At 38.9% G+C, this 10,876-nt stretch overlaps 1 protein-coding gene across 1 annotated transcript; it reads left to right on the top strand.

Annotated features, from left to right (window-relative positions):
* Positions 1-569: 569 nt before the first annotated feature.
* On the top strand, positions 570-1,490 carry Vmn1r252 (vomeronasal 1 receptor 252). The gene has a single exon (NM_001167150.1). It carries the CDS (start codon positions 570-572, stop codon positions 1,488-1,490), a length of 921 nt encoding a protein of 306 aa, NP_001160622.1.
* Positions 1,491-10,876: the final 9,386 nt, after the last annotated feature.

The raw sequence follows: 10,876 nt of genomic DNA, 5'->3' as shown, positions 1-10,876 counted from the left end.
ACAACTTAATTTTCTACACCTGAATTCAATTACACAATTTTATTATTTGCAATCTTACATGTTATTCTGATACACATAATTTTTAATATGTTGCTATAACATAAGGAAATTCAATTAATAGTTTTTATGCTGCATTTATATATTGTTTTATTTTTAATGATTTAGTTATATCCCAATTGAAGCCTCCCCTCCCTCCTAATTGTATTGAATTCTGATGATGGGATCACATGTTCAAACTACTCTCTTTCCTGTCTGTATTCATATGCAAGAACCAATGTGTGTTAAAATTGTGTTATTGTGTTCTTGAGCTACTGGACCAATAAATTTTTAGTTGCATTACAAAATTTATCTCAAGGCCAGAGTAATAAAATCAGGATAATATTTTATTTGAGTTATTATATATACATTGTTTTCCAGGCAATTTACCTGTAGTGTGATAGAATAGTGTCTCACTTATCAAGTGAAGAAATTGTGTCAAATCAATTGGTAAGTTTGGACAATAAAACAGAGACCCTAGAAGAGTAGTGTCCGACCTAATCATCACTCCAGGGTCCTGTAAAGCCCTCTCCATGTCTGTTCATGATAAATCCGTGAAAACCACTGAGGAAGTGGCTCTTCAGCTCCTCTTGCTTTGCCAGTTTGGGGTTGGGACTGTGGCCAATGTCTTTCTGTTTGTCCATAATTTCTCTCCAGTCTTGACTGGTTCTAAACAGAGACCCAGACAGGTGATTTTAAGCCACATGGCTGTGGCCAATGCCTTGACTCTATTCCTCACTATATTTCCAAACAACATGATGGCTTTTGCTCCCAAAACTCCTCCAAATGAACTCAAATGTAAATTAGAATCCTTCAGTCGCCTGGTGGCAAGAAGCACAAACTTGTGTTCCACCTGTGTCCTGAGTATCCATCAGTTTGTCACTCTTTTTCCTGTTAGTAGAGGTAAAGGTAAACTTATACTCAGAGCAAGTGTCCAAAATTTGGCGAGTTATTCTTGTTACAGTTGTTGGTTTTTCAGTGTCTTAAGTAACATCCACATTCCAATTAGGGTCACTGGTCCACAGATAACAGACAATAACACTGACTCTAAAAGCAACTTGTTCTGTTCCACTTCTGGATTCATTGTAGGCATTGTCTTGCAGTTTGCCCATGATGCCACATTCATGAGCATCATGATCTGGACCAGTGTCTCCATGATACTTCTCCTCCATAGACATTGCCAGCGAATGCAGGACATCCTCACTCCCAATCAGAACCCTAGAGGCCAAGCTGAGACCAGAGCAACCCGTACTATCTTGATGCTGGTGGTCACATTTGTTAGCTTTTATCTTCTAAATTGTATTTGTATCATCTTTCATGCCTTTTTTATACATTCTCGTCTCTTCATAAGGCTTGTCAGTGAGGTTCTGGCTGCAGTCTTCCCCAGTATCTGCCCCTTACTGTTGATCTTCAGAGATCCTAAAGATCCTTGTTCTCTGCTCTTCAAATGTTGAAAACCAGAGTCACTTAAAAAATGCCAAATACAGAAGACAGTTTTATTAATACCATTAAGTACTTTATTCCATAAGTATGTTTTCAACATTTTGTTTTCAACAAGGTGTGGTGCTCACTGCTGTAATTTTAAAAGACTATGGTTATAATCATTTGTTGATGTGAAATGATTTCTGGTTAGAATCTGACTGACATGGTAAGTGAGTTATTCACCATCCTCTGTTATCCTGTATATAACTGCATTCTGCTGCAGGCTGGATTAAAACTGATGCAACCGATTTTTCCTAATGTTTAATGTGTATACGGTCTTCACCAAATTTTACTCTCTGCTCCTTCTTACCTAATATTTCAAACTTCATACAAGAACAGAATCCCTCTCTATATTTCCCTATCTGAACAAATGAGAATGTATTGTTATTATAAATATTTTCAAGGATGAAATTTTTATAAATAGTAAATATATTGCATGTCATTCCACTTTAGTTAGAAGATATATGCTTTGCTACCTTGGGCCCTACTGAGGTGAGAGTCAAGCACTGAACAACATAACTTTGTGCTCTCTAGAGCAGTACAATCTGCTGAGCATATCGAGAATAAATAGGAAAAGAGGCAGAAACAGCTCACGCTCAGAAGCCTTAAGAAGACCAGGGAGGAATCCAGGATCCACACTGGAGATGTTCTTCTGAAAGACCTTGGTAAAGACTTCACTCTGGGCTATGGTGATATTGTTTTTCCAATCATCACAAACACCTAGCAATCCGACAGGAGACAAGACATATAGAGCAATGAGGTGGCAACGTTGTCACTCTGTCTGTCAGTGGCTTGCCAGTCAAAAAATTATTTTCTCAGAAGATTAAATTCAAGAACTTAACAATTTCAGCTGCATGAGAATGACCAGGGCAGTGAAAACCACAAGATAAATCCAGGAGTGATTATAGCTCTCAGTGTGATGAAACTTAATATCTGACCAGTGATACTTACTCCTGTGAATAAAGAAAACTTTAGCATTCATTTTTTTTTTTGGTTTATGTGTGTGGGGTGTGTATGTATTTGTAGGGATTTCCTCCTCTTATGAAGAATAGGTGTCATACCCCTAGAGCTGGAGTTACAAACAGATATATGCCTATGAATATAGTTTCTCAGAATCAAGCTCTGATCCAATGTAAATGTGGCCAGGGTTCTACCCTACTGAGGCATCGCTCCAGCCCCAAACTGAGAAATTTATCCAACACATTTGACACTTCACTTGCAGTTTTGGAGGAGTGGGAAATCATTAATAACAGCTATATTGAAAGAGCTTGAAATAATAGAATAGGAACCATCAGTTTGTATGTTCCATATTGAGGAATGGATTCACACTGAGTTACAAAATTAATACTGAGACATCCCATGTACATTTTCACAGACTTGCACCGACCCTAAACTGACAAACTATGGCACCATGTCTTGATCATAACACTAGCCATAATAAAGTGTATTTTCTAAATTTAGTTTAATCAGTTCAGTGTATCCTATGACACTGATCTCTGCTTGCTAATCTGTGTATCTCCTTATCCCTAAGCATTGTTATGGGGTGGTTTATTGGGTTCTATGATCTTCCAACACTTTTTTCACCCCAATCGCTTCCAACCTACTAACACCCATTAGGGAAGAAAAAAGTTAGAGAGGAAAAGGAGTGAAGACCTCTTAATGCTAATTCTTTCTTAGATTAAGAGGGATCTGAGGGCAGTAAGCAGAACAGAACTTCATAATAGCATGAAGTACTTGGGGCCTTGCCACACAAATACTTACCCATGTGGCTGTGATAATCAGTGGGCTGACCATATTACCTGAGTTTTAAAGCCATTGGTCATTCCTATTGCATGACCCTTAGCAATATTTGGACATCAAAAAAAAGGAAATGAAACCCACCTTGTGATTCTATCTAACATCTATTAGAATGTCCAAGATCAACAACACAGGTGACTGCTCGTGCTGGCAAGGATGTGCAATAAGGGAATTGCTCAACCATTGCTGGTGAAAGTAAGAACTTGTACAGTCTCTATGGGAATAAGAATGTGGATGCTCACAGTCAGCTATTGGATGGATCACAGGGCCTCCAATGAAGGAGCTAAAGAAAGTACCCAAGGAGCTAAAGGGATCTGCAACCCTATAGGTGGAACAACATTATGAACTAACCAGTACCCCGGAGCTTTTGACTCTGGCTGCATATGTATCAAAAGATGGCCTAGTCGGCCATCAGTGGAAAGAGAGGCCAATTGGATTTGCAAACTTTATAAGCCCCAGTACAGGGGAACACCAGGGCCAAAAAGTGGGTAGGGGAGTGGGGGGGAGGGTATGGGGGGACTCTTGGGATAGCATTGGAAATGTAAATGAGGAAAATATCTAATAAAAATATTTTTAAAAAAGAGTAAAGATTCCACAGAAAATTGGCAATAGATCTATCTCACCACTCTTGGATATATAACTGAAGGACACTTCATCCTACTACAAGGACATGTACTCAACCATGATTCTTACTGCTCTATTCATTCATAATAGCCAGAACCTGGAAAGAACCAAGAAGTCACAACAAAAGAAAGGATAAAAAATATGGCACATTAGCACAATACAGCATTACTCCACTGTTTAAAGACAGGCATCATGATGTTTATAAGAGAACGGCTAAAGCTAGAAAAAAAATCTAACCTGAGTGAGGAAACCAACACCCAGAAAGGTAATTATGGTATGTATTCACTTATACATACATAGCCATTAAATAAATGATAATCAAGCTAAAAAGGAGATTGATCCATAGAAATGTTCAAGTGAGGGACACATGGATTTCATGGAAAGGGGAAAGAGATTAGCTATTCTGAGTGGTCTAGGCGGGTGGGTTGGAACAGGTATAGGGTTGAGAGAGGGAATGGGTGGAGAGAGAGCTGGAATTTGGGAATATATGAGAAATGTTATGAAATCCCATGGCAGTGGAAATTTAGTAACATATATGAAAGTGATCCTACTGAAATTTTCTAATAACTGAGGGTATGAAACACCCAACTGACCACCTATTTTCAACTAAGGGGTCTTTTCAAGTACAGGGACTATATTGCATTCAACTGAGTTGTTGGCCAAAGATGTCCCGTGGAAATGCCTACAAAACCCAGGCTAGGGCTAGAGAGATGGCTCAATGATTAAGACCACTGGCGGCTTGCTATTCCAGAGATCCTAAGTTCAATTCTGAGCAACCACATGGTGACTCGCAACCATCTTCAATGGAATCTGATCCTCTCTTCTGGTATGTTGAAGACAGATACATTGTACACATATCAATGAAATAAATAAATCTTTTTTAAAAAACACACACAGGCTGATGTTAAGACAAAGGTTTGCTCTCTACAAACTGAAAGTGGGATACCCATACCTAAGACAACACCCATACACTCCTTCAACATGGAAAAGTAGACCTGGTACCAACATAGAGCCTTTATTCCTATAATAGTGTTTGGTATGGAAAAGTACTCTGCACGCTACCAAATGAGACACATGAACATCAACTCAGCCACAAAACGTTTGGCCTTTAATCTGTCCTGCACACAAGATATGTTAATGCAATGGTGGCATGGAACTTGTGGGAGTACCCAACCAATATCAAATTTGTCGTATACAGAACACATACACAGCACTGTCAGGTGACCAATAACCAGAAATTAGATAGTCAACAAACATACCTACGGTAAGACCAAATACTACCTCTCTAAAATAAAATAAAATAAAATAAAATAAAATAAAATAAAATAAAATAAAATAAAATCATCAATAATATGACTTCTAATTATATTTTGCCATATTCATAGATCAGTGTGTTTTTAGCTTATCATCAGAGAAGAATCCTCCTACAGCAGACAGAAACAGATTCAGAGAATCACAGACTGGCAACATGTGGAAAGAGATTTCTCAAAACACACAGCTCTAAATGGAATTTCTCCATCAAATCATACCTCTCAGAGCTCAGGGAATTCTGAAGAAGAGGAGTCGAGAAAGAGAGTAAGAGCCATGGGGATGAAGACACCAGGAGAACTGGACTCACTAAATCAACTGAGCAAAGTACACATGAATACAGAGATTGAAACATCAAGAATGGGCCTGCAAGGGTTTGCATCAGATTACCTGCATATATATTAAAGCTTTCAGCTTAGTATTTTTATGGAACACCTGAGTGTGTGAACGAATGAGTCACTGATTGCTATGCCTTCCCTCGGGGTACATTTTGTTCTGTTTTATTGTCTAGACCAGGCATAATGTGATGGATTTTGTCTTATATTATATTCTCTTTTGTCCCATTTTTTGTCTCCTAGAAAGTAATTCTTTTCTTTTATATATGTATATATTTTTATTATGTATCTTCCTCATTTACATTTCAAATGCTATTCCAAAAGTTCCCCATACCCTCCCTCCCCCCACTCCTCTACAAAACCCACTCCCACTTCTTGGCCATGGTGTTCCCCTGTACTGAGGCATATAAAGTTTGCAAGACCAAGGGGCCTCTCTTCCCAGTGATGGCTGACTAGGTCATCTTCTGCTACATATGCAGCAAGAGACACGAGCTCTGGGGGTACTTGTTACTTCATATTGTTGTTCCACCTATAGGGTTGCAGACCCCTTCAGCTCCTTGGGTACTTTCTTGAATGGAGGAAGTCTACTCTTTCAGCCTCTGGTTTTCCCTTGCTTTAAAATCGATAGAAAGGGATGAGATCCCCAATCATGGTTTGGCGAAAAGTAATACATTTTAAGAATATCTTTAGAATGGGATATTCTAATAAGACTAACTATGTGCTTATTTTCTTGCAAAAGAACTTTACATAAACCTCCAAACTAATTGGTTGTCAGGTTTTTTAAAATTTTTTTATTAGGTATTTTCCTCACTTACATTTCCAATGCTATCCCAAAAGTCCCCCATACTCTCCCCCCCTCCCCTACCCAGCCAATTCCACTTCTTGGCCCTGGTGTTCCCCTGTACTGAGGCATATAAAGTTTGCACGACCAGTGGGCCACTCTTTCCACTGATGACCGGCTAGGTCATCTTCTGATACATATGAAGCTAGAGACACAAGCTCAGGGGGGTACTGGTTAGTTCATATTGTTGTTCCACCTATAGGGTTGCAGATTCCTTTAGCTCCTTGGGTACTTTCTCTAGCTCCTCCATTGGAGGCCCTGTGATCCATCCAATAGCTGACTGTGAGCATTCATTTCTCTGTTTGCTAGGCCCTGGAATAGTCTCACAAGAGACAGCTATGTCAGGGTCCTTTCAGCAAAATCTTCCTAGTGTATGCAATGGTGTCAGTGTTTGGAAGCTGATTATGGGATGGATTCCCGGATATGGTAATCTCTAGATAGTCCATCCTTTTGTCTCAGCTCCAAACTTTGATTTGTAACTCCTTCCATGGGTGTTTTGTTCCCAATTCTGAGAAGGGGCAAAGTGTCCACACTTTGATTTTCGTTCTTCTTGAGTTTCATGTTCTTTGAATCTTGTATCTTGAGTATTCTAGCTTCTGGACTAATATCCACTTATCAGTGAGTACATATCATGTGAGTTTTTGTGATTGAGTTACCTCACTCAGGATGATGCCCTCCAGGCCCATTCATTTGCCTAGGAATTTCATAAAAGCATTCTGTTTAATAGCTGAGTTGTACTCCATTCTGTAAATATACCGCATTTTCGGTATCCATTCTCTGCTGAGGGGCATCTGGGTTTTTTCCATCTTCTGGCTATTATAAATAAGGCTGCTATGAACATAGTGGAGCATGTTTCTTTCTTACTAGTTGGAATATCTTCTGGATATATGCCCAGGAGAGGTATTGCTGGATCCTCCGGTAATACCATGTTCAATTTTCTGAGAAACCACCAGACTGATTTCCAGAGTGGTTATACAAGCTTGCAATCCCACCAACAGTGGAGGAGTGTTTCTCTTTCTCCACATCCTCACCAGCATCTGCTGTCACCTGAATTTTTGATCTTAGCCATTATGACTGGTGTGAGATGGAATCTCAGGGTTGTTTTGATTTGCATTTCCCCAATGATTAAGGATGCTGAACAATTTTTCAGGTGTTTCTCAGTCATTCGGTATTCCTCAGGTGAGAATTCTTTGTTTAGCTCTGAGCCCCATTTTTAATGGGGTTATTTGATTTTCTGGAGTCCACCTTCTTGAGTTCTTTATATATATATTGGATATTAGTCCTCTATCTGATTTAGGATAGGTAAAGGTCCTTTTCCAATTTGTTGGTGGACTTTTTGTCTTATTGACAGTGTCTTTTGCCTTACAGAAGCTTTGCAGTTTCATGAGGTCCCATTTGTCAATTCTCAATCTTACAGCACAAGCCATTACTGTTCTATTCAGGAATTTTTCCCCTATGCCAATATCTTCAAGGCTTTTCCCCACTTTCTCCTCTATAAGTTTCAGTGTCTCTGGTTTTATGTGGAGCTCCTTGATTCACTTAGATTTGACCTTAGTACAAGGAGATAGGAATGGATTGATTCCCATTCTTCTACATGATAACCACCAGTTGTGCCAGCACCATTTGTTGAAAATGCTGTCTTTTTTCCACTAGATGGTTTTAGCTCCCTTGTCGAAGATCAAGTGACCATAGGTGTGTGGGTTCATTTCTGGGTTTTTAATTCTATTCCATTGGTCGACTTGTCTGTCTCTACACCAGTACCATGCCGTTTTTATCACAATTGCTCTGTAGTAAAGCTTTAGGTCAGACATGGTGATTCCACCAGAGGTTCTTTTATATTTGAGAAGAGTTTTTGCTTTCCTAGGTTTTTTGATATTCCAGATGAATTTGCAGATTGCTCTTTCTAATTCGTTGAAGAATTGAGTTGGAATTTTGATGGGGATTGCATTGAATCTGTAGATTGCTTTTGGCAAGATAGTCATTTTTACTATATTGATCCTGCCAATCCATGAGCATGGGAGATCTTTCCACCTTCTGAGATCTTCTTTAATTTCTTTCTTCAGAGACTTGAGGTTCTTATCATACAGATCATTCACTTCCTTAGTTAGAGTCATGCCAAGGTATTTTATATTATTTGTGACTATTGAGAATGGTGTTGTTTCAATAATTTCTTTCTCAGCCTGTTTATTCTTTGTGTAGAGAAAGGCCATTGACTTGTTTGAGTTAATTTTATATCCAGCTACTTCACTGAAGCTGTTTATCAGTTTTAGGAGTTCTCTGGTGGAATTTTTAGGGTCATTTATATATACTATCATATCATCTGCAAAAAGTGATATTTTGACTTCATCTTTTCCAATTTGTATCCCCTTGATCTCCTTTTGTAGTCGAATTGCTCTGGCTAGGACTTCAAGTACAATGTTGAATAGGTAGGGATAAAGTGGGAGCCTTGTCTAGTCCCTGATTTTAGTGGGATTGCTTCCAGATTCTCACCATTTACTTTGATGTTGGCTACTGGTTTGCTGTAGATTGCTTTTATCATGTTTAAGTATGGGCCTTGAATTCCTGATCTTTCCAAGACTTTTATCATGAATGGGTGTGGGATTTTGTGAACTGCTTTCTCAGCATCTAACGAGATGATCATGTGGTTTTTGTCTTTGAGTTTGTTTATATAATGGATTACATTGATGGATTTTCATATCCCTGCATCACTGGAATAAAACCTACTTGGTCAGGATGGATGATTGTTTTGATGTGTTCTTGGATTTGGTTAGTGAGAACTTTATTGAGTATTTTTGCATCAATATTCATAAGCAAATTGTTCTGAAGTTCTCTATCTTTGTTAGATCTTTCTGTGGTTTAGGTATCAGAGTAATTGTGGCTTCATAGAATGAGTTGGGTAGAGTGCCTTCTACTTCTATTTTGTGGAATTGTTTGTGCAGAACTGGAATTAGATCTTCTTTGAAGGTCTGATAGAACTCTGCACTAAACCTGTCTGGTCCTGGGCTTTTTTGGTTGGGAGACCATTAATGACTGCTTCTATTTCTTTAGGGGATATGGGACTGTTTAGATCCTTAACTTGATCCTGGTTTAACTTTGGTACCTTGTATCTGTCTAGAAATTTGTTCATTTCGTCCAGCTTTTCCAGTTTTGTTGACTATAGACATTTGTAGAAGAATCTGATGGTGTTTTGGATTTCTTCAGGATCTGTTGTTATGTCTCCCTTTTCATTTCTGATTTTGTTAATTAGGATGCTGTTCCTGTGCCCTCTAGTGAGTCTGGCTAAGGGTTTATCTATCTTGTTGATTTTCTCAAAGAACCAGCTCCTCATTTGGTTGATTCTTTGAATAGTTCTTCTTGTTTCCACTTGGTTTATTTCGCCCCTGAGTATATTTCCTGCCGTCTACTCCTCTTGGGTAAATTTTCTTCCTTTTTTTCTAGAGCTTTTATGTGTGCTGTCAACCTGCTAGTGTGTGCTCTCTCTAGTTTCTTTTTGGAGGCACTCAGAGCTATGAGTTTTTCTCTTAGAAATGCTTTCATGGTGTCCCATAAATTTGGGTATGTTGTGTCTTCATTTTCATTAAACTCTAAAAAGTCTTTAATTTCTTTCTTTTTAAAAATATTTTTATTACGTATTTTCCCTAATTACATTTCCAATGCTATCCAAAAAGTCCCCCATACACTCCCCCCCCCACTTCCCTACCCACCCATTCCCATTTTTTTGGCCCTGGCGTTCCCCTGTACTGGGGCATATAAAGTTTGTGTGTCCAATGGGCCTCTCTTTCCAGTGATGGACGACTAGGCCATCTTTTGATACATATGTAGCTAGAATCAGGAGCTCCGGGGTACTGGTTAGTTCATAATGTTGTTCCACCTATAAGGTTGCAGATCCCTTTAGCTCTTTGTGTACTTTCTCTAGCTCCACCATTGGGAGCCCTGTGATCCATCCAATAGCTGACTGTGAGCATCCACTTCTGTGTTTGCTAGGCCCCGTAATAGTCTCACATGAGACAGCTATATCTGGGTCCTTTTACCAAAATCTTGCTAGTGTATGCAATGGTATCAGCGTTTGGAAACAGATTATGGAGTGGATCCCTGGATATGGCAGTCTGTAGATGATCCATCCTTTTGACACAGCTCCAAACTTTGTCTATGTAATTCCTTCCATGGGTGTTTTGTTCCCAATTCTAAGAAGGGGCACAGTGTCCACACTTTGGTCTTCATTCTTCTTGAGTTTCCTGTGTTTAGCAAATTGTATCTTATATATTGGGTATCCTAAGTTTTGGGCTAATATCCACTTATCAGTGAGTACATATCATGTGAGTTCCTTTGTGCTTGGGTTACCTCACTCAGGATGATGCAATCCAGATCCATACATTTGCATAGGAATTTCATAAATTCATTCTTTTTAATAGCTGAGTAGTACTCCATTGTGTAAATGAAACACATTTTTTTT

Source organism: Mus musculus, chromosome 7, assembly GCF_000001635.26.
Source record: "Mus musculus strain C57BL/6J chromosome 7, GRCm38.p6 C57BL/6J".
NCBI classification, from domain to species: Eukaryota; Metazoa; Chordata; class Mammalia; order Rodentia; family Muridae; genus Mus; species Mus musculus.
This window is presented reverse-complemented; position numbering and strand designations above follow the sequence as displayed.